At 39.0% G+C, this 25,327-nt stretch overlaps 1 protein-coding gene across 1 annotated transcript in view; it reads right to left on the bottom strand.

Moving 5' to 3' along the window:
- Nucleotides 1–25,327, bottom strand: part of khdrbs2 (KH domain containing, RNA binding, signal transduction associated 2) — a 94,638-nt gene that overhangs the window by 42,854 nt on the left and 26,457 nt on the right. The window contains exons 3-4 of the mRNA XM_053621819.1: nt 7,095–7,211; nt 220–366 (exon numbers count right to left, since the gene is read on the bottom strand). Of these exons, the coding sequence (XP_053477794.1) occupies nt 220–366; nt 7,095–7,211 (264 nt within the window). The remainder of the gene's footprint in view (nt 1–219; nt 367–7,094; nt 7,212–25,327) is intronic.

Below are 25,327 nucleotides of genomic sequence, written 5' to 3'. Positions count from 1 at the left end.
CAGAAAATTCTATCATAATCTATCATCATCAGAGTTTTGTGTAGTTCCCGTTAGCCGCATGCTTAAGTTTCCAAACCCCTTTTTGTTTTAATTAGCATGGAAGAAGAAATGTCTCAACCTGCAGCTGGATAGTTAATCAGAGGGGGAAAATGGTGCTCATGTACAGTGCAGTTACCCTTCAGGAGTTAAAAGGAAATGAAGCAGCCTGAATGAACTTACAGGAACCAGGAATTTTTTTATTTCCTCCAAGGCATGGCTCATACGGGAATACGCCTCTCCAGGTGGTGCGAAGACTTCAATTAACACATGAAGATCGTTGTTCAAATGGGCATATTTTGCTTCCCCACTTTTCCTCAGCTCTTCTTCCTGCAAGTGAGAAATTCAGTGGGTTTAGTTTTTTATATATCAAATGACACATAAAATGTACATTTTGTAGTAATTTTCACAATTTAAATGAAGAAAAAAACAGATAAGTAAGTACACCCCTACATTTATCACACCTTCAAATCCATGAAATTAGAATCAGGTGTTGAAGATTGGGTGCCAGTGATTAGAACCTGCTTAGGAAGTGCAGGTGGAACCGGTCTTATTTATACTACTCTCATATCTAGTGTCTGGTGTTCCCTTTGTTATTGAGGTGTGTGGCGTCATCATGCCAAGATCTAAAGACTTCTGTAAGGTCTTCAGAAACAAGGTTGTGAATGCCTACGAGTCTGGTAAGGGATTTAAAAACATCTCCAGATTATTTGAAATACATCCTTCCACTGTAAGGAAAATCATCTACAAATGGCACAGATTTCAAACGACTGCCAATCTGTCCAGGACTGGCCGTCCTAGTAAATTCAGCCCACTAGCAGACCGTCTGATGCAAAAAGAAGTCTCCAAGAATCCCAAAATTTCATCACAGGATCTGCTAGTAAGTCTTGCAACTGATGGTATCAAAGTGCATGCTTCTACCATCAGAAAGAGATTGCACAAATTTGACCTGCTTGTGAAGAAAAAGCCTTTGCAAGACTACAGTTTGCCAATGAGCATATAGACAAAGACCAGGCCTTTTGGACTAATGTGCTCTGGACAGACGAATCAAAGATAGAGTTGTTTGGCCACAGTAACAGCAGACATGTTTGGTGCAGACCAAGACAGCTTTTCAGGAGAATCCCCTCATACCAACTGTGAAGCACAGTGGTGGAAATGTTATGGTTTGGGGTTGCTTCACTGCCTCGGGGACTGGACAGCTTGCATTCATTGATTCAACTATGAATTCTGCATCATATCAAAGAGTGCTTGAAGATAATGTGAGACAATCTGTCCGGAAGTTGAAGTTGAACCGAACGTGGACCTTTCAACAGGATAATTATCATGAAGCACACTAGCAAATCCACCAAGAAATGACTCAAAAAGAAGAAATGGAGGGCTGTGGAATGGCCTAGTCAAAGCCCGGCTTTGAATCATATTTAAATGTCGTGGGGGATTTAAAACGGGCAGTGCATGCAAGAAAACGCTCAAATTAAATGAAAGAATATTGGAAGGAAGAGTGGTCAAAAATTCCAGCAGGCCTAGAGGACAATTATGCAAAACTTAGTTAAAAGAAGTTATTTCTGCTCAAGGGAGTAATACTAGCTTCTGAGGCCAAGGGTGTACTTACTTTTTCCACAGAAGGATATCGCATCTATTGATACTTCTGTTGAATAAATAATTGAAAAAGCTAATTTTCCTTGTGATTTTGTTCACCTATATCAACTTCATTAATAGGCAATGTTTCAAAGATGATCAAATATTTGCTTGTCCAAATATATATATATATAAAGCCAACAATTTCCACAGGGTGTACTTATTTTTTCATATGACAATATATATTGAGAGCTATTGAACAGAAACTCATGGAGCCACCCCTTCAGTTATTTTTCCTTTATGAGATGGGGGGGAAATGCGGATGAATCTGAGAGGCATTCCATTTCCTGAGTCCATTTGATTGCTGAAGGTCATCTGTGACTATTCTTCAGAAAACTTGTAATTACCGCAGCCTACATTACCACCTCTTGTTGATTACTTTTGCCTGTAGCTTGCACTTCAAGTCTAAAGAGCTCTGTTAGAGGAGGAATTCATAGACACTCGATCAGTCATGCAGACTCTTCATTTCTGATTATCACTAACTAATAGTTGCTGCAACATCGGTGTAATGTCACTGACCCAATCACTTCAAATGCGGCTTTGAAGGAAGGTCAGAAGATGCTCCTGATATTTTGCTTCCTTTAAGTTGAACTCATTTTCTGATGTTTAAGATTTACATTTTCCTTTGTGTGCGTGTGTGTGTGTGTGTGCGCATGTGCATGTGCCTCATACGCTACAGCAGTAGTGTGAACAATAGGAAGAGTATTGAGTAAATTGAGTATTTGTTTTATTTCCTGTCTTGTCCAAGATAGAAGAACTTTCAGTGAGATTACATTTCACTGTCTCGAGTCTGAAAGCTTTAAATTTCCTTTTATGTCAAGCCGAGAGCAAATGTAGCATGGCTCATTGTTTTAAAAGCTAAGTCTGTCTTTCAGGGTATGTTTCAAAAGGTACTGAAGTGAGTCTAAGTGCATCAGAACCCTGTAGAAATATGACATAATGACAAGTCTTTCCTTTTTTTTATGTTTATTCTTAGTGAAAAAGGGGTACATAGTGTACTGACAGCTACATTCTTGTAACCTAGTTTCTGTCTGGTGATATGAGAAGATCTGTCAAATACTTCTTTCAGTGATGTTACCTGAACAATGAAACGAATGATCAGCTTTTGTTCACGTAATAATGTTTAGAGCCTAAATTCGAGCCACAGAAGATATTACGGTGTGGATCAGGTATGCCTGATTGAAATTAAACATCTGTTCTTGTAGCTGCTTCTCAAATAGAGAAACACTGGAGATAAAACTGCACTGTTCTGACTCTGTACATAAATTATGCAGCTTATTTTGGCTAAAATGCTGTTTCCGTTGCAAAAACTGCATCTCAGAGGTTAATGAGCTAGCCCTGGCTCCTGTGTGTCTGTATCACTCTCACTGACATACAGAAGATAGCAGTGATGCTGCAGAGAGCAATATTTAAGCTTATTAAAGCCCCAGTCTGGATGTATTTGAGCTATATTAAAAGTAAATGGATATATCCTAAACTAAAAAGTGCTGGATAAATAATAATCATGCTGATACCCAAGATGGTGTTTTTAATTCTGCTAAGAAACGTGAAACTGCCATTTCTGTGGCAGCTTTAAATAATAATAATAATAATAATAATAATAATACAGACTGGGGGGTTTAACTAACACCTAGCAGACTATGTAATAAAATGTTTTGTCTCTCCAACACAAATCCATCGCGCCTGAGAGACAAGAGACAAACAATGAATGAAGCAGCACCAAACAAGCAGCCCACTTAATTATAGCTCATCACTGAGAAGTCCTTTCAAATGCCTTTGCCTAGAGGTAGGCAAAAATGACAAAAACATCATGTAGGCATACATGATAATGTATCACAGTATTCAGTGATGCTGAAGTTGAAGTTCTTCAGAGGTCAATGTTTTCATTCCGAAAAAACAAACACTTCCAATGAATTTGAAAAAGTAAACATCAAATCATATAATTGGCCTTGCTGCAATTTTATACACAAATTACCTTGTCAGGTTTAAGACATTCATTTATTTCAATTACACACACATTTGGTGAAGCTCAGTTGTTTCTTATTAATAAGTTAATGGAAAGTGATTCCAAACAAATCAATAAATTAAGAGAAAAGACTAGCCCTTCAATTATAACAAAAGAAATATAAAAGGAGGAACAGTTAGTGTGTGTCTGTGGTAGCCGATGCACTGCAGTGGCTGAGCTGCGTTACTGGAAGATTGCTAAATTTAGCACAAGAGCCGCTCTTTCACCATTAAGTCGTCAGTTTGTCATTTTTAGTTATTTTGGAGTTTCTAAATGTAAATCAGCTGTGCTGTGAATACACTTGGTACAGCTGATTGGAATACATCAATATATGCACCTGAGTACAAAGAAAATCAGCGTTACAAGAACGTTTGTAAATCTGTTGGGAATTTTGTGTTAGGTCTGGTCTACAAACACATTTACACGTAGCTTGATTAAAAGATTTATAAATGAGGCTCAATGTTACTATTCTAACTAACTAAATTCCCACAATAGACACACTTAGACTAAGAGAAAATAACACAATATCCACATTAATGTTTGACATACAGTGCTGTGAAAAAGGATTTCTTCTGTTTTTGTGTGTATCTCATACTAAATTGTTTCAGAAAGTAAAACTAAATCTAAGAAAAAACCAGGCTTGATTACTGCAAACACTGTTCACTCAATTAACACTTAAATAGAACTTTTTCAACAGTGTGAGGTTGGTTAAAAGGTCTTGCCCAGTAACAGACTATGCCAAAATTTAAAGAAATTCCAGAACTGATGAGGAAGAAGGTAACTGAAATAGATCAGTCTGGGAAGGGTTACAAAGCTATTTCAAAGGCTCTGGGACTCTAAAGGACAACAGTGAAAGCCATTATCTCCAAATGGAAAAACTCGGCACAGAACCTTACCAGAAGTGGCCGACCTTCCAAAATTCGTCCAAAAGCACAGCAACTACTCATCCAGCACTATCAGAAAGACACTGGGCAAAAATAGCATCCATGGAAGAGTGGCAAGGTGAAAACCCACTGTTGACCCAGAAGAACATTAAGGCTCGTCTGAATTTTGCCAAAACACACCTTGATGGTCCTCAACCCTTTTGGGAGAATGTTCTGTGGCTTCATGAGTCGAAAGTGGAACTGTTTGGAAGACAGCGGTCCCGTTACATCTGGTGTAAACCAAACACTGAATTCCACAAAAAGAACATCATACCTACGGTCAAGCATGGTGGTGGAAGTGTGATGATGTGGGGATGCTTTGTTGCTTCAGAGCCTAGGCAACTTGCAATAATTGAGGGAAACATGAATCTCATCAGAAAATCCTAAAGGAGAATGTCCAGTCTTCAGTCTATAATTTGAAACTCAGGTGCAACTGGATTATGCAGCAACACAATGATCCAAAGCATAGGAGTAAGTCCTAGTCCTAGAAGTAAGTGAAGGACTGATCTCCAGTTATCGGAAGCGTTTGGTTGCAGTTATTGCTGCTAAAGGTGGCACAACCATATTTTAAGTTTAAGGGGGCAATTAATTTTTCACATGGGTGATAGGTGTTGGATAAGTTTTTTAGCTTCAATAAAAAATAATAATAAATAAAAAGTGTATGGTGTGTTTACTCAGATTGCCTTTGTTTTATGTTGTAGTTCATTTGAAGATCTAAAACTATTTAGTATGAGATATGCACAAAAACAGAAAAAATCAGTTACAGCCAAAATACTTTTTCACAGCACTGTAAATGTACACAATTTACTAATTTCATGGTCTCATACTGTTGACCAATACTTCACTATGTGGCCAAAAGTTTGTGGACACCTGGCCATCAAACTTGCTTTTTGTATATCCCATTCCAGGCTTAGTTCAACTTTTGCTATTATAATAACCGCCATTCTTCTGGGAAGGCTTTTCACTAGATTTTTCGCGAGTGGCTGTTGGGATTTGTGCTCATTCAGACACAACAGCAGTAGTGAGGTCAGGCACTCATGTTGGGTGAGGAGACCTGGGGTGCAGTCGGTGTTCCAGTTCATCTCAACGGTGGGGAGTTTTCCAGTCCAACCTTGGCAAATTATGTCTTCGTGGAGCTCACTTTGTGTACAGGGGCATTGTCAAGCTGGAACATGTTTGGGCCTTATAGTTGAAGGGAAATTCTATAAACATCCTATACAATTGTGTGCTTCCAACTTTGTGGCAACAGTTTGGGGAAGAACCACATATGGGTGTGATGTTCAGGTGTCCACAAACTTTTGGTGACATAGTGTATGTTACAAATAGAAATAAAATATCCTAACATCCAATCTGCTCCTGGTTACTAATGTGGTTTAATTATTTTCATTTGTAAATCTCACTAAACAAAAAATGCAGGTTGTCATGTATGCCAGTCCAACAGCAAATACAGTACAAACAATAGCTGCAATACAATGCATATATTATTGCAATATTGATATCATAGCTTTCACTCCTGTCTTAAATCCTGACCAGCTGAATGCGCTAACCATGTGGTTGAGATGATGCTGTACAGCTGATTGATAGCCATCATTCACTGTTTTCAGGTATTACAAGCATTACAGTTTCCAGCACCACTATATTCTTTGGAAACCAAATGAAATGAAGCAGGACTAGAACAAAAGCCAATCAGGCTATTCTAAATCTCTGATCTAATTTCACATGTAAATGTATTCCTGCTTAAATATTCACTGGGAGCTGGTATGGACATGTATAAACATGATGTGCAATGACTCAATTGTGCATCAGCATTTCAGCCTATTTTTGCTGAAATAAAGTGATGGCACTTCAAAATAGCTTATACTGGTACCCTTTATGAAATGTATGAGAATTTCTTTCTATAAAACACTGGTTTCAAAATGATCACCACCCTTTAAGTTTATATTTTCTACAACAGAGCTGGGTCTCTTCTTGTAATGTCTAACAAGGTTGTAAATTCTTGTTGAGGGAAGCTGGTGCATTCTTCCACACAGAACATTGTCTGGGTCTAGATATGATCTTGATTTTTTTTTTTAAAAAAAACAACGTCTAATTCTAAAAATAGAAGTGTTTCTATGCATCATATATTTTACATTTCCTCCTCTCTTTAAGTGCCAGTAGCTGCTGATGCAGTGCTTAGACTTACACAGACGAGCCTTCAGGGGACTGGGAGTCTAAAGGATAAATAGCTCTGGTAAAGTAGAATTGCTGTGTACAGACGTTTCCTTTCAATGCACCATTATGAGTGATGACACAAACTATTTTCTGAAATTGGATGAAATAAATGCATTCTAATATGTTTAATTCTATTCGGGGTTTTTTTTCTACTGAGTAGTTCAACGTATCCGAATACTGCTTTACATATTAATGTGTTTAGGGATAATTCAAAGTGAATATTGTATGTCATATGCATTCCAGAGATGGAAATCAAAAGCAAAAGCAGGATGCTGTTATCCTACCTTGTCTTTATCTCTCATTGAGCCCTTTCCGAGGATGGACATCTTCGCTCCGGTTTCCTCTTGTAATCTTTTCATGGAATTGCCCCGGGGCCCCAGCAGTTTCCCAACAAAATTAAACTGTAATGGAGAAAAGAAAAAGCAATACCGTGGGTCTCTTACGCTTCTTGACAGTTCTCCTACTTCAAAGTCAATAAAAAACATCTATAGGTGGGGGGGGGGGGGGTTTCCATCACAGACAAAAAAAATAAATAAATAAAAATAAAAAAAATCAATTTCTAACATGCTTATCAATTATTTTTTTTATTTTATCACTAATAACTGGAAGGTTTGTGCCTCTTTGAAAGCTCTATGTTGGAGTATGAACATCTAGCTTTAGGGAGTGCAGCCTTTCACTTTGCTAATCAATGTTCAGGGGCAATAAAGACCGTTAGTTGCTCACACTTGATATTGGAACATGTGCAGATGTCAATAAAGATCTGTAGAGTGCCTCTGAGGTCTGTGCATCACATCCATCCATCTATCTATTTCCTGTACCACTTATCCTACACAGGGATTTGAAGAGCCTGGAGCATATCCAAGGGAACTCGGGCACAAGGCGGGGTGCCAACCCATCACAGGGCACAATCGCGCACACACTCAGTCACACACTACGAACAATTTGGAAATTCCAATCAGCCTACAACTCATGCCTTTGGACTCGGGGAGGAAACCGGAGTACCCGAAGGAAACCCCCGAAGCATGAGGAGAACATGAAAGATCCACACATACAGAGCGGAGGAAGGACTCGAACCCCCAACCCTGGAGGTGTTAACCACTAAGCCACCATGCCCTCAGAGGCATAACATAATTATTCATAACCCTTGTTCAAATCTGCTCAAACAAGTATATGGAAATTCGAACACTCACTTCCAGTAACTCCTTTATCTCATGTCTGGTTGGGTAATAAAGTGTAACATTTCAACAAAAAATGCTTGATTTGCAAAACAAGTAAGTTGTTCAGTATAACAATAAAATAACAAATAAAACTGATCATCATAATTGTGCAAGTGGATTTTATTCATTATGGTCATCTGTTTTAGGCGTTTGCTTAATTTCTTTTAATTATTTCTGCCAGAGTTTCAAGTATTTCAATTGGTTTATTTCAGTGATGCAAATACCACATATAATGTTATATCAAAGCAAATATAACATCTTTATTTTCAGCAACATTAGATACAAGCATTTCTAATTCACGGCATTTCAGCTTCACAGAAAATAACTCCCCCCCCCGATTTATTTTTTCCTTGGGTCTTGGTTGATTGTATTTTGCTGAATGCTTATTTTTTACTCTCAACACTAGCATAAATTTAGGCATGTTCTATGTAAATTAGATGTATATGAGGGCAAATTGTTGTTTGTCGTATGTAAAGGACATGTAAATAAGGGACTAATGAGTGAGGTCTTATTCCCACACAGCCAACGTTGTTGCATCATTTTACTGTTTAAAGTGCACCTATTATGGTTTTTCAGATATTACCTTTCATGTAGTGTGTTATAGAGCTGTTTGTGAATGTAAAAAGTCTGCAAAGTTTAAAAAATCAAAGCGCACGACAAACGGAGTTATTGACTCCCAAAAGAAGGAAGCGATTCTGAACAGCTGAAACGAGTCGTTAGTAATTCCAGACTTACTTCCTGTACTAACCTACATATGTTTGTAACAAAAAGCCCCGCCTCTGGTCTTCATTGGCTCCTCGTGAACAGAGGGAGCTGAAAGTCGTTATGGTAGTGGGCGTTTCCTTTTTGAAACACGCTGACAGCGGTAGACCAATCACAACAGATTAGGACATCTGACCAATCAGAGCAGAGTATGCTCTCTGAAAGGAGGAGTTTAGAATGAATCCTTTAGAGCGGATCATTTAACAAATCGTTTTTGACACTGGGGGAAAAGGTAATGCTACAATTTAAATTATGAGCACATTAAAGTGTTTTTTGACCTTGGATGCATGCCTATTGTATGGGACCTTTAAAATAAAATTAGGCATGTTTAAAAACCATAATAGGTGCGCTTTAACAGGGACAATACAAGTAAATCTCAGATCACTACTTGTTGTGATGTCATATGACATTTTGTTGAATCAGATGCAGGGTAGTTTGTATGTCATTCTTGGCACTCACGTTTGTGCTCATTTCTATGCAGCGTTGATGAATAGGGGCCAATGAATTTATCTCCAGTTGGGATTCTAGTCACACAGTGTAGATGATGAGCTATCAAGGAACTGGCTTGGGGCAACAACTAACATTTCACACTCACAGTGGGCTAAAAGTCAGCGAGACCATTTACTCATATTTTTTCCCACACTTTTTTCCTTCTACATCATCTATAAACTAATCACCAACACAATATTACTATCATTAAAAAAAAACCAAAAAAAACATGCAGTATGACATAGTACATGTTTTATGCAAAATTATGTGAAATGTAGACTTTAAAGCAGTGATTACACAGAATATAAAAAAAAGCCAATTCACTGATATATGAAGTCGCAAGCCTTGAAAATGTGAGCCAATAAAAAATCTAAACAAAGCCAAGGCTGTAAAAACAAAATGGAGGAACTGGTAATTATTAAGTAGCAGTCACACCAGACTTTTGTCTTGCTATTTTCTTAATTATGCTTGTGTGGATGAATACAAACTAGTTTGTTAATGTTGCCATTTAATTCCCTTTAAAATCACCTAACGTAATCACATGATTTTCTTTCCACATCAGAGAGGAAACTAACGAGGTGGAAATTCTGTGTTTGTTCAACACTTCTCTTTATTTTGCCAAGGAATCCATTGTTTTATTATTTTACACATTGCTGTTTCCTTATTCCATGTTTAGCAGTTAATTAATTTTCTAAGATGCATTTAAAGCATGCGTTCAGGGAGAAATCAGTAGCCCAGGTGCCCAGGTGGTGAATTTTATTTACAAATGCTATCCCTCCAGAATGTTAATTTTAGCGGCAAGAAAACTGGTTTGTTGTCAACGGTCCACCCACTCATAAATGTTACTATGGCAACCCGTAGCAGGAACGCCTAGTGGCAACTTCATAGTATAAAAAAAATCGCTGTACATGTGAACATAGCTTTAATGTTCCAAATCCCACCTCCTGCTGCACTACATACATTGGCTGAGGCACGACCTGGAAGATGGTAGAATGTTCTTTACTAGGCGGATTAAGTAGTGATGAGTAGGTTAATAGATGCATTAATAAATCTTTTCTATCTTATGTTTACACTGACAAAAAGTTTGTGCTAGACTTTGTTCCAGACCAGTTCCAGCTGAAATGAGTGCAGTGTTATTTGGGAGATCCATATCACTTAGTGAGGGAGTTAAAGACGGCGCAGATTGACAGCACGTGTTATATTTAGAATAAACCTGAAGAGCTTTAAGGAAGATGATTAGTACAGAAAGTGGATTATGAATTTTCTACATGCCTGAATTATAGCCAAAAAATGAATGTTGAAGATGGATTCATCTCATTAGTGCAGCTCGGTTGCAAATGCCTTCATGCCTTATAAATAATCTGAAATACTTCAAAATCACTGTAGCTTGGTCAGAAAATATGACACTCAATCTGAAGATAAAACTGCTTTTAGGCTAGCTCGACCGAAAGAATATTTAACAAGCAAATATTGTTGTAGGTGTTATGTTCCTGGCAATTACCCTTCCATGAGTATGCATGCGGTATGCAGATTAAATGTAAGCATAAGGATTTTTTCTGCATCCTATCATACAGCATCAACAGACTCATTTGTTTCTGAGTGTTAGAAACGCCTGCGTCTCCTCCTGCGAGGTGGATGTGACAGAAATACTCCACAGCTGGCAGGAAGCCCTCAAGCAGATGGCCGAAGATGCTCGCTGGGCGGTGGCAGCCGAGTGGCCTGTTTTCATTAAGCTAATGAATGCCTGGAGCCCCTCTCTGGCTCTGCGATGAGCAATTTGGGCTTTATTAGGGACCATGGTTCAGTGTTAAATGAGGTTTGAAAAGACGCAAGCCGCCCCAGCGGCGGTATGCTGGCAGGACGATGAATGATAGGCACGGACAGATTGACATAAGAGTGGCACAAGTGAAATGATATCTCCAGTGTGAGGATGATTACAACAAAGCAATCAAGCATCAGTATGTGCTGATGATATCAGAGCACAATTAAATAACCAGAATAGAGCCAACAGTGTTGATTTATTGTTATTGTTAAGAAAAGAGAACTTATCATTCCATACTTGACTGAGCTCAGAACAAATGAGTTTTCCTATATGAGGCTCTGTGACAGAGACCTTCACCTGGGCTGGGCTAAGATGGATCCATCCATCCATCCATTTTCTGTACTGCTTATCGTATGTAGGGTCACGGGTCGCCTGGAGCCTATCCCAGGGAACTCGGGGCACAAGGTGGGGGACACCCTGGACAGGGGGTGCCAGCCCATCACAGGACACAATCGCATACACTTTAGAGATGTCAATCAGCCTATAGTGCATGTATTTGGACTGGGGGAGGATTCCCTGGAGGTACAAAGCAAGCATGCTAACCACTAAGCCACCGAAGTTGGATCCTCTCTCATTAATGTTTTTTTTTATTTTTTTTTTTGGTTAAATAGCTCTCTGAACCTTTTCACGGCACAATTTATGTCAGATTAGAGTCCTGGCCAACCAAGTTTCACCCACCAGAACAAGATGATGGTTTGTCTAATAGGGATATTTCCTTGTGGTTAATTAAGTATGACACTCAAGCCTACACAAAGAATCGGCTGGATTGGTATCAAGGATGAGGCTTAAATAGGAAATGTATGTATAGTTCATGACCCTCAGCTTACTCTGACTGCTGAATGTATTGTAAACTTTATTACCAGTCTTGGCAGCCATAATAGCTTAATAAGTGACCCCTGGTTTAGGTTGATATGTTCACTATAAAATCTGAAAGTTATTTAACCATGAGCAATAGCATAGCAAACTCCATCATCCTCTTCCTCCTGCTCTACTTGGATAGGATGGAGGCAGATATACACTCACCGGCAACTCCATTAGGAACACCCATACCCCTGCTCATTCATGCAATTATCGAATCAGCCATGTGGCAGCAGCACAATCCAGAGAAAAATGTAGATACAGGTCAAGAGCTTCAGGGGGAAAATGTGATCAGTGTGACTTTAACCGTGGAATGCTTGTTGGTGCCAGATGGGTTGGTTTGAGTATTTCAGAAACTGCTGATCTATGATTTTCATGCATAACATGAAAATCTCTGAGTTTGCACAGAATGGTGCGAAAAACAAAAACATCCAGTGAGCAGCAGTTCTGTGGGTGGAAGAATCTAGACAGGCTAGACAGGTTCGAGCTGACAGGAAGGCTATGGTACAGTAATTCAGATAACCACCCTTTACAACTGTGGTTTACAACAGCATAAGTCCACATTGGTTTCCACTTGAGTTATCCAATAACAGTCATCTGAGGCTACAGTGAGCACAGGTTCACTGAAACTGGATAGATGAAGATCTTGCCTAGTGTCCTAGAATGGACGGTGAGAGTATAGTCTTTAGAAAGGAAAGCAAATTTATAGACCCTCAGATGAGATTGGCATATTGAGAGAGTCTTAAATATGAATAAACTCTTTTGAACTGACTTTTTTTGAATACTGTATTGAATTGCACCTAACACTGAGTATTTGTATGCTGAACTGAATCAACATACTGGTTCGGATTAGAGTTGATATATTTTCCAGTCTGATCAATTGATGGCTGTAATGTCTGAACTGGTGTGATGTTGCCTGACACATCGCATGCACATGAAACCATGCCACCATTACACTTGTGATTTTTCCAGTAAAAAGGTAACAGACATTAACACAATCAGTATCCAGCATTATCTAAAACCTTACATTACATTATATGTAATACTGTTACGTTCAGGGGTAAAAATGCTTAAAAAGACATCTTAACATACTGTCATTCACAGCAACCTATATATGTGCATTGGACAGCATTTTTGCCTTTTACAGCCCACTATATCTACACTTATATAATATAATAATTAAAATATTTCCAAATTGTGTTATTTTTTGCATTAATATGTGAATCATTTTAACATCTCATCCTTTTCCATGAGCCATCCATTATAGGTTATGAAAAATTTACATGGATTCTAGTTAACTACATTTTGTGTGTTTAAAAATTCTATGCTAAATAAACTCAACCCTGTTACTATTATCCATGTTACTAATTTAAGTGCAAAATGCAGCTATTGTCAGCAAAGAAATGTTATAAAAAATGACAGATTGTTGCTAGATGCGGGTAATTTTTTAAACAAATGTTTAATGTTAAAAGGGCTAAATGGAAGAAATGATAGAAATTGTGGCTTTCTACATGGAACAACAAAATTGCCTTTGCATGTCCACTTTGCGTGTGTGTGTATTCTATTATATATAATCTCAAATAATAGAAGGTAGCAGTGTCATCAAATTTCCTATCGTTATGCTCCTATCATACCAAATTTCCCATCATTCTGTTTCTATCCGACAATATGACTGGGAAGATAAAGTGCTGCCACACCAGTGATTTAAGAGATGATGGAGAGAATTCTTATTTGCGCTGATTCAGGGGTGGCACCACTACTCTGAAAGTGGTGTGGCAAAATTTGTCTGAGAGAAGACATACATCTGTCATTTGTCTATAAAAAAACATACAGACTAACTATATATATTGCTATGGAGCCAGGGTCTGATTATAATACAGGGCACAACACACCTTAATGAACCTCAGCGTAATTTGTTTCGACCTCACACCCATCATTTTGCATTTTACTCCTCGGGCAGCTAATAACAACAAGAAATTCGTTCACAAAGTCAGAGAACAATAATTCTAAAATATGTTTTAAAACTCAAAGGCATGTTCATGTTCTGCGATAGGCTGTTTGTCACTGTCTGCTTCGCTAAACATTTTTCCAGCAAGCCTTACTTACTTTATTTGAAGGATGTCATTTGAGGAATGTCCCTGTAATCGATTCAGAATATAGAATATGTGCATATGTCACTTAAAATATTCAAACGTTAGCGATACTGACTCAGCACACGTTTATGAAGCAGTAGTGAGCACCAAATTGCGGTTAACCCTTTATCGCTCATAGGAGATCCATTTTAGGAGAAATATTTTTTCAACCCAGTCAGACCTGTCTGTTATTGCCTGAAGTGCTGGGTCATTGCCCCAGTAGTTTGAAAAGTGCCGGGTCAAATGCCAACTCGCCCCCGTTGCTCCGGCAACCCTGCTCTGATTGTCTTTAGCAGCCATACCACGCAGTGTTGCATGCACAGCTACGTATGTATATGGTTGTGGGAAGTGAAATGTCCAAGGAACATTACATGCACATTTTCTGTAAAAAGATAGCAGTTTGTATTACTGAGCATTTACTGAGGAAAGACTGAAATAAAACTATGAGCTGGATGATGTTTTTTGACCTGGTATGAAAACCCAAAAGTCAAACCATCAAAACAAGTCCATTTCTAGCTCAGTATCTACTTGGCAATAGCACTTGGCATAAAATATACTGGGGTATTATCCAAAACAGTGGCTAGGCATTTTGCCTTTGTTTGAGCTGGAGGGCAAACCCCACTGCCGTGATATATGGCACCAGATAAGTTCCCCAGACAGACTGAGACGAGCAGTGCCAGATGAAGCAGCTGTACTGCTGGGATGGACTCCTCATAGCAGGATTTTAGTCAAGGACTGAGACAGTTACAGCACTGAGGAGGCACAACTCAGCTGGAGTGAGTGTCTGGACCTAGGTATTAGCACAGTGAGAAGAACTTCACAGTGACAAGATTCAGCACAGCTAAACTGTGGAAAGGCTAACAACCTCAAAGAGACAGAGTCAGACAAAAAGAAAAAAGACAGAGAAACTATCTGACAGGGGGAGGAAAAAAGGGGACAAGTAAGAGAATGGGAATTTTTATTTATTTATTTATTTATACTGTGTATGTTGTTTATATATGAAATACATTGAGAGTTTTTGTTTTAATGGGGGAGAAAGAGAGAGACAGAGAAAATGTGTGTGTGTGTGTGTGTGTGTGTGTGTGTGTGTGTGAGAGAGAGAGAGAGAGAGCGCAAAGCATAGAAAAGGAAAGAAAGAGAGAAAGAAGAATATATCGACCAAAAAGAGACACCAAGCAGAAATACACAGACCTGGCAATTAAAACTTTCAGAGAGTCGGCTTGGTTACTAAGAGGAAGTTAGTATTACTGTTTCCATGTATTACCATGGAAAAATAAGATTGAGAAAAAGAAAGAAAAAGGTAGGAGATAAAGACTGCAAGTATTACATAAGGATTTATTTAGTCTGCTTTTAAAACAACCAACAAACCATCTATTGACTGTTATGACCAGCACAAATGACTCTTAACACTGTAGGAACGCTGTAAAAAGTGGCTGACAGTTGGTAGCTAATATGTAGATTTTGCTTTATTTGAGCACTTCATTTTAGGGTGTTTGATCTATAGACTATGAACTGGTAGTTTGTGTAATATCTAGTAAAAGCTGATTGACAGTTCAAAGTGAATACACAGGCATACACTTATTCAGTCGTCAGTAACTACTTTATCTTGGTAAGGGTCATGGTGGATCCAGAGCCTATCGCAAGTATGAGGCAGGAATATAACCTGGATGTCCATTACATGGCACACACATTCACACCTAGGGTTAATTTAGAGCAGTGGCATGTCAAGACCAGGTTAAGAATGGGGCCCATGAGTGGCACAGGATTGGGCATGAGGGCTATCCATGTTCACTAAAATTTAAGAATTTACATCTTTTTTGTAAATCCCATTCCAGACCCTCACCTAGACACGCCCCTGGATTTAAAGTAGCCAATCAACCTACTGGCATATTATAGGGATGTAGGAGAAAACTGGAGAACCAGACAATAACCCAAACTGCAGACTCTGGAGCTATGAGTCGGCATTTCTACCCACTGCACCTTGTTGATAGATATACAGACTCTACAGATACTTAGCTGAAGGTCATATCATTTGTTTCTTACTTAGTTCATAGAAAATGTTGAGCATAAATATGAAATGTTGAAAATCAACTACATGAATAGTTCATGATAGTCTATAGAGACTCTGTGGATTGCTAGTACTGTGTAATGCAGACTATCTAAATAATGTGTTAGCAAGTGGAAAAATAAAAAAAAAAAGGACAGAGAATAAAGTGAGAGACAGTGAAGAAAAAAAAAGAGAGAGATTGAAAGGAATACAAAGAAACTAAGGATGGAGATAGTGTGAAGGAGGGACACAAAGATGAAGCACTCCAAAAAACACTTTCCATATTTCAGAGTGAACTTCAAAGGGACCTTAAGAGCTTTGAGGAAGATGATTACTTGCAAAACTGGATTATGAATTGCTGTTTCTATGTGCCTGAATTACGGTCAAAAGTGAACACCGATGACAAATTCATCTCATTAGTGCAGCTCTGTTGAAAATGCCCTCATGCATTATGAATAAACTGAAATGTTTCACAAAATCACTGTAGCTTGGCCAGACAACATGACACTCAAGTTAAAGAAAATGAAATGTAGGCTTTTTTTATATATATATATAAAAAAAAGAATATTAGTCATTTTTTAATTTACAATAAAGAATAAATGTACACACAGACACGTTCATTCTTTATGATAACTACCTTTAGTTTCCTCAAGGCCAGAGCCAAGTCAGTAAAGCAAATGAAAATGTATTTTGGTTTCAAAAAGCTATTAGATAATAACAGTGACATTAGAGAACTGCATAAGGTTTTTAGGGAGATATATAGTGAGATGTATTCTGGGAGATCTAGCTTTGTGTTGAAAAATCCTCCGCATTTCATGACCCACGCTGAGCTCTGGAACGCTGAGGCCGGCAGCACAGATGTTGGGTAAACAAACAGCACATTAAGACTATCTCCCCATCAGGAGGCCGTCACCTTAAAAGACCCTTATTCACACAGGGCAGAAAAAGATATCCCAGACTGCCTGTATTTTTCACGTTTATATTTATTTTATTTTGTTTTGCAGTACACAAAGCCATCCAGAACTAATATCACCATCCTGGGTGCATTATAGCCACTGCAGCCTGGTCAGCTGAATCAAATTGGTGTATTTTGCTCTTTACTCCTCTCCAAACTTGACGTAGCATGAGAGGTATATTAACTGAGCTTGTATGTGCAGGTTTTTTGTCACCAAGGCCATTTTTAAGTCGTAAGTTATTCCTATTAAGCTCTTTTCCTAGGGTTTGAGAGAAGACCAGAAATTTTCCGAAATAAAAAATCTTTAAAACATTTTTTGGCAGTATACTTGTTGGATTTAATATCCTAAATATCTGAAAATGAAACATTTTACATTTTAAAATGGCAAAATCTACACAGATATAGCTAAGCTAGCCAACCCACTAGTTAGGACTCAAAAGAAGCCCTCATGTCTCCAATTAGCCACCAACATAAATAGGAAGTGATGGTGAAATCAGCCAATCATGTTCTGATTTCCCATAAATGGGAACATTTTGGAGGAAAACATGTCAGTCCAGGGTTTCTTTTTTTACTAGGATAAAATATGTCACTGACTGTGGATATGAGTGTAGCCTTATGAAACATATTCTCTGTACAGCCTGTGCTGAGTGCGTGAGCCAGAACTTCAGAAAATAGGCCATAATTTGTTTGCAGCAGTGGCAGTAGGAGGAGCTGGATTAGGTTATGAATTTTTCCGTCAATGGGGATAATTAGGGTTGGGGGTAATTGGAGCTAATTAGGAAGGGACAGTCAGCCCCACTGCAGCATTGTGCTGTTTTACAGTTTTAGCCAATGTTGTGGGTTTTCTTAGTCGATAGTCACTAATTACAGATTTTAGAATATCTGGCTGCCTGTAGTCTAGCAGCTGGATGGGATTTCCTAACAGTCATCTTGAATAATTTACAATACTGATTATTCATGCATAGTGGTTGAAATCCAAAGTCCTCGTTAGATTTTAAGGCAGTTGTGTGTTAAAGCCGTGTAATGTATAATGTTCGTGCGATATATTTGATTTAAAACTGTTTTACTAGCAGGCCGCATGGTGGCACAGCAGGTGGAACTGCCATTTACAGCTTCGATCCTGAGCTCAAATTACTGTCTGTTTGGGATTTATGTCTACGTTGCCTCATGGATTTCCTCCATGATTTGAATGTTTTCTCCCACCTCCCAAAAATGCAAGTAGGTGTATTGGCTCCTATATATTGACTCTAGATGTGAATGTGTGTGTGTGTGCATGGGGCCCTGCGATGGATTGGTGTCCCATCCGAGATGTTTTCCAGCCTTCTGGAATAGGCTGTGGATCCACCACAATTCTGACCAGATAAAGCGGTTGCTGAAGATGAATGGCTGCATATTGTATTAGTGGCCTATGCCTATACCTCCACCAGCCTAAATTCCTATATCTAAATTACCTTGTTCACCACAATCACTACAGGCCTAGCCTACTATAGGCATTTAGTACAACTGACAAGTGACGGTTCCATTTTTACCATGTTTTCCAGACGTCTGTGTCAGTCTCATACAGTAAACTGACTTATACATTCAGTGCTGTATTTGGATGTCACCACAGTAATGAAGCTTAAACGGCTGTGGGGTGGCTGTGGCTTAGGTGGTAGAGCAGGTTGCCCACTAATTGTAGGGTTGGCGGTTCGATTCCCGGCCCACTTGACTCCACATACCGAAGTGGCCTTGGTCAAGACAGTGAACCCCAAGTTGCTCCCGATGGCAAGTTAACGCCTTGCATGGCACACTCTGTGTGAGTGTGTGAATGGATGAATGCAACACAGTGTAAAGCGCTTTGGATAAAAGTGCTATATAAGTGCAGACCATTTACCATTTAAAAGACAGCTGGACTCATACTGCCTTTCTAATAAAACACAAATGATAGTGAGTTATACTGTATATTATAGCAACATATAATTGGCACTTGTTACTAGTAGACATTATCTGAGCTTGTGTTTCTGTTTTTATAAACAGTTGTTGAGAACAGTGTAGCAGGATCTTCCCTCAGCTGCACTCTAATTCATAAAAGGGTTACAACTGCTTAAATGCTGTGTCTTGTTTTTGGCGTGTTGCTGAGCTCCGCTCGCAGCCTTATCTATGTTAAACACCTTTACCAGCTTGGCCCTCTGTTGGGATGCTGGGATTTCTACAGACAGACCACAAGAGGATTATTCTGGTACACAGGGCTTACTGAAACCTCTGCGTTAAGGTCAGAATAACAGAAAACTGATAAGACCAGGCTCTGTAGAGACAACAAGCGCAGACACTATTGTGTTTTGTGATTAATTGTGTTTCTCCAGAAAAAAGTGCTACAGAAGAAAAATTCCCATGATACTGTAGCTAAAAATGCATTTGTGTTGAAATCATTGAAACATGTTAAAAAGGTTAGAGGAGGCTTAGTTAGTACATTTACATTTACAGCATTTGGCAGACACCATTATCCAGAGGAACTTACATGATCTCATTTATACAACTGAGCAGTTGAGGGTTAAGGGTCTCGCTCAAGGGCCCAGCAGTGGCAGCTTGGCAGTGCTGGAATTTGAACTCCTAACCTTCTGAGCAGAAGTCCAGTATTGCTACCACGAAGCTACCACTAGTACAACAACAGTTGTGATGTTTTGGGGTAATCTGTGAAATTCAGCTCATCATCAGTGGGGAACTGATTAAAATGGACACCACCCAGTTTTTCATTCTTCTCTAAGCATGTAAACAAAACCACATTGTCCAGCAGAGTGTGATGTACCCTAAGGTGGGGTAGATAGACAGACAAACAGGGAGATAAACAGACAAACAGATAGACAAACAGATAGATAGATAGATAGATAGATTGTACTGTTTCAGAATACACTGCATGTAAAACTATTCAATAACTATTATCATTTCCACAGGAAGAAACAATGGGCATGACAGAACTGCCATCATATACTGTATGTCCAACAATGTGTTACAGCTGAGGATCTGACTTTTTATTATGTCCTTTAATGAATACCTCCCACTTGTGTCTTCTCCTAAGCTATGAGTCATGTTCAAATCCATATTATGATTGAGATTCATGTGGACTTGTGCAGTTTGTTCAAACTTAAATCCCTCCCATGAGGCTCCAAATCTCTCCCTTGAGGTGCTAGATCCCTTCATAAGGAGGAGGATCTCTGTGAATAGAGATTTGATGTGTGTTGAGCTAGCAGCCTCTGACAAGCAAGAAAGAACCTTTCAATTTCTGCAGTGAAGCAAGCGCCTTGATCCAGGTGCTGATGATGCATGTTTCTCTCTCCTCCGGACACCTGTTGTCAGTTTTACACTCCATCCCTGTAGGCCAATGTGAGTGATTACATGCTTTTTCTCCCCTCCCTGCCCAACCCCTGCACTGCTGTGGATCATCAACATGCCATGTGCTGTGCGTTGGCACTGTGTGAAGACTGTATTCCAGAGTCAGATGAACATCTGAAATGAGCTCATTTCCAATTCGAATTATTTGTCATATTCAAACCAGCTAATCAGTTGGTTTCAAATCCCCAGCTGAGTTTGTAGATCTCAATTTTCCCACACACACCCCAAGTATCCTCTTTCCAAAATCTGTGATCAGCACATCATCCATTGTCTATCGGGGGAAAGACCACGGGTGGGTCATAAAACAATTTTGCAGAACCACTCAGATGTGCAAAAAACACTGCTTTGATGGATCGCCCAAATCCCTTGTCTAAATCTTAATACAGTGGTTGCCATGGCAACTGTATCTTCATATTACTATATAGCAAAGCATGCACCAACCGACCCTGGCTTTCCTTCGTTGTGTGAAACACTCTCATGGCTTGGATCTGTGCTTTCACGTGCCACACACACACACACACACACACACACACACACACACACACACATACACCATTCCTCCAAATCTCCTTCCTCCCATTGTGTCAGCAGGGACCATATTTCTCCTGGAGTACTGGCTGTGCCTCAACAACCCAGTTACGGCATATCATAAACTCATACACTGGACTGTTCATTAGCATGCAGATAACACAAAGCAAGAACAGCGATGTGCTTTTACAATAGCATGTGATTACTCTTTTGCTGGGCACATCAGGAGTTTATTTTGTATGTAAAATAATACATTACCAAATTATCCCTTATAGATAAGCAGTTACAAATAATACTAGATTGTTTGAAAAATGAAGCTGAATAATACAGTCAGGAAAACTAAAGAGGCAGAGAACATGCTGATATCAATTCAGGAAAAGCATGCTAAACATGTCTACACAAAGAGAGCAATTTTCAACGCCTCCATCCTCCTCACATCCAGAAGCCCGAGGGTTTGACTGCCATGGCTTATGTTCATTAGCACAAAACCTGACACCACAGCCACTGTAATTACGCTCACTCATATGTCATGTTGCCATGAACCTAATGAAACTATTCTTGGCAAATATTGATTAATTCTTCTCAGATATTTAACAGTGAACTCATTTCCAGCCAACTGGCTGCTTTTTAAAAATAAAAATAAAAACATATGGCAAATGAGCAAAGTTGTTCTTTAATATAAAATAAACAGGTCAAAATTTGTCGTTTGCAGTTTTGCCGTTCGACTATGTTCTGATCACAAATAGAACCTCTGCACGGTAAACTGAGTGAACATGAATAATATAATCTGGAATGTAACAGGCTCAACTCTTTCATGCAAAAGTGAGAATTTAAGTCAACCTACTTTAATAAAAACATCAAAGAAACTCAGATCAACTGCAGCCCAGACACAGCACAGATGCTCTTCCTGAGAGACTGTCTCATTTAGCACCAGCACAGACAGACAGGAAACAAGCCTCCAAAAAGGATTAATTACATTCTCACAGATAAAAACCACCTATAAGACAGTAAGCTGCTCCAAATGGGCACTCCTACCTCTACACCCTCAATGTTCTCTTCTGCACTTGGCCACAAACTGACCAGTGTTTCCAAGTCCCGAGAAGTCACCAGATGATGTCACCGACTAATTTCCATATTTCTGGAATCATCATGGTTGTATATTAACATGTTTACATGGAGAAGGTTTTCTGAAGACACTTTTAGAATTTTATCACAGGTTTATCAAAATGGAAAATAATATATTATAAATTTCTGTCCATGAAAATTGTGAACAGGATCGGTGATAAAGTTCAGCCCTGGCCAACAGACACCAGGAACAAGTCTGACCTGATGTTGTTAATACAAACCAGACTCTCACTCTGGTTATCCAGGGACCTATATAGCCAAGGGTATCCCTGCGGAGGAGCTGGATGAGGTGGCTAGAGAGAAGGAGGTTTGGGCATCTCTGCTTAGAATGATGACCTGCGTCCTGGACCCGGATAAGTGGAAGAAAATGGATAGATGGTTGGATGGATGGACGGGTGGATGGATGGCTGGATGGACAGATGGACAGATGGACGGACGGATGGATGTCTAGATGGACAGATGGACAGATGGATGGACGGATGGATGGACAGATGTCTGGATGGACGGATGGATGAACAGACGAACGGATGGATGGATGGATGGACGGATAGATGTCTGGATGGATGGATGGAAGGATGGATGGACAGACGGACGGACGGATGGATGGACGGATGGATAAATTATTTATTATAGAAAGAACATGTCTTTGGCCATGGCACCAGAAACTAACTAGTTACATATTTACATACATACAATAATTTCTATAGCAAATGCATACAAATTGAAACAGTGGTAATGTGTAAGCAGGAAATGGGCCCAAAATTACAGATGGAATAGCTCACTTTTATTACATGCAAATATAGCCAAGAAAAGAGTTTCAAAGAAAGCAGTGCCTGAGAGAAACAGTAGTGAGCAATAATTGGTCATGCTTGGAATGCAGGACAGTTGCTTACTTCTCATCAAAAAAGTTGCTAGAATTGTCTCTAGGCTCTAAAAAGTTAACAAATCTAGCAACAAAGTTGGTAAGTTAGCAACCCTGAAACTGACTTTTTACCCAGCAATGAAATGACCTACTTTAGACCTCTATCTATAAAAAAAAAAAGGAAAAAAGCAGACACGGCCCATTTTTCGGTGCAGTGACAGACATTTGATTGTCACTGTTATGTGTCCTGTCTGATCCCTCACTCTTCATTTTGACATCTGCTGCTGTGTGCTGGAGCCATCTACTGAAATGGAACTCTCAACCCTCTTCAACCGCTCAAACCAAAAAATTGTATTCTTTTTATGTCCATTCAACTCTATCTGGAATATTCAACAAGTCACATGTTGAACAGGACTTTGCATCATCCAAATTTCCTGAAGATCATGTGAAGAACAACATTTTCTCTTTACTTTCGATTTACATTGAAGGCATTTGGCAGATGTCCTTATCCAGAGCAACTTACAAATGAGCAGTTGAGGATTAAGGGCCTTGCTTAAGGCCAGCTTGGCTGGTGCTGGGATTTGAACTCAGACCTGCTGATCAGAAATCCAACGTCTTAACCACTGAGCAACCATTTCCCACAAATTAGACTGTGATATTGACTGACGAGGTCAGATTGAAAGTACAACCCTGTTACCTAAATTATCAAATCTCTGTACTTTTGCGACTTCTGGAAAACTTGCAGATGTAATACCTATTAAGGTATGAAGGAAAAACAACTGGCCAATTACCACCATTTATATAAATGATTATATTTACTGCTATTTACAGGAACATGCTGAAAATTAGCTAATTTTATTGTTGTAGATAGTACAACACATACATGCATAGCTATCATGTTTACATTTTACGTTTATTCATTTAGCAGACGCTTTTATCCAAAGCCACTTACAAATGAGGAAATACAAGCAAAGCGATAGAACAACAAGAGTACCATACAAGATTTTTAATTGAATTCTAGAGAACTAAAGTGCACAGAGTAGAGGTGTAAGAGCCAGTGTAAGTACAGAAGGTTTTTTTAATATATAAGGGGGGAGGGGCAAGTTAGGGGTTAGTTAAGTGTTCACAAAAGAGGTGGGTTTTTAGCTGTTTTTTGAGGATAGTGACAGATTCTGCTGTCCGGATTGAGGTTGGAAATTCATTCCACCTTTGAGGGACAGTCAGTTTGAAGGTTCTGGAAAGTGACTCGCTGAGTAGGCACTACAAGGCGTCGATCGTTAACTGGTCGCAGGTTGCGTGAGGGAATATAAACCTCGAGGAGAGTGTTGAGGTAGGGGGGAGCTGTGCTAGACAAGGTCTTGTACGTTTTGGGGATAATCCTGATTTCTCATCATCTACAGTTATGATTTTACACTTTTATAGGTGTGTGTGTGTGTGTGTGTTAGTTATATAGTATAGATGGAGAGCAGGTGGAGACAAAAGAGTTCTAATAACTGTATGCTATTATGTCATTTATTTAGCCATAATCACTCCCTATCAGAGTGGGCAAAGGCTGCACATACCTCTTTTGCTTATAACAGAGAAATTAGTTGCTATGCCTTTAGGACAGTTCCTAATAATGTACTGTATGTATTCATACACTATATCAGTGAAAGCAATATCAGAAAGGCCAGAACACATTTTGGCCTAATTAAGTTTCGATGTTTTAGTTATTAAAAAACTGTCTGGGCATTTTTTTTCTTTTGCTATATCACTCTCTACAGTAGGGGTTGTAAACTGGAGGACCACAGACCCAGGAAAGTATTTCAGTAGGTCGAACGAAATAGTAAAAAAAACAAAAAACATAGATAAGCTACTCCAATCTGCTTCTGTAGTAGATCTTCCGGCTTATCTAATCACATGAGTTATGTAAAATGTTTAGCTGAAGGCAGCTCATCAGACCAGAGTCTATATACAGGACCAGAAACATTGTCAGAAAGGGTTTTTTTTTTTTTTTCTGACTATCACAGATTTTTCATTTTATTTACCCTCTGTGGTCTGATTTGCAAAAAGACATGGTTTAGGGGAGGGGGAAAAAATAATGGACAAAGAAATATGTGTTTATTCTCCTTGCATCAAATTCTCATTTGTTCAGAATCTACATACGGTGCTAATCAAAAGTGATAACATGAAGCCTGACTACTATTCAAAACATAACTGTTTCAAACGGCCTTATTTATAATTTTTAATGTTTAAGCATGTAAAAAATGTAATTAGTCACATTAGTCATGTTAGCTGCTTATCCAGACCTTTATGTAAAAGTTTTAGTTGAAAAACCGTGTTCTTTAGTGTCAGGATGTGATCATTCGTTT

The sequence above is a fragment of the Ictalurus furcatus genome, chromosome 3 (assembly GCF_023375685.1).
Source record: "Ictalurus furcatus strain D&B chromosome 3, Billie_1.0, whole genome shotgun sequence".
In the NCBI taxonomy this organism is placed as follows: Eukaryota; Metazoa; Chordata; class Actinopteri; order Siluriformes; family Ictaluridae; genus Ictalurus; species Ictalurus furcatus.
This window is presented reverse-complemented; position numbering and strand designations above follow the sequence as displayed.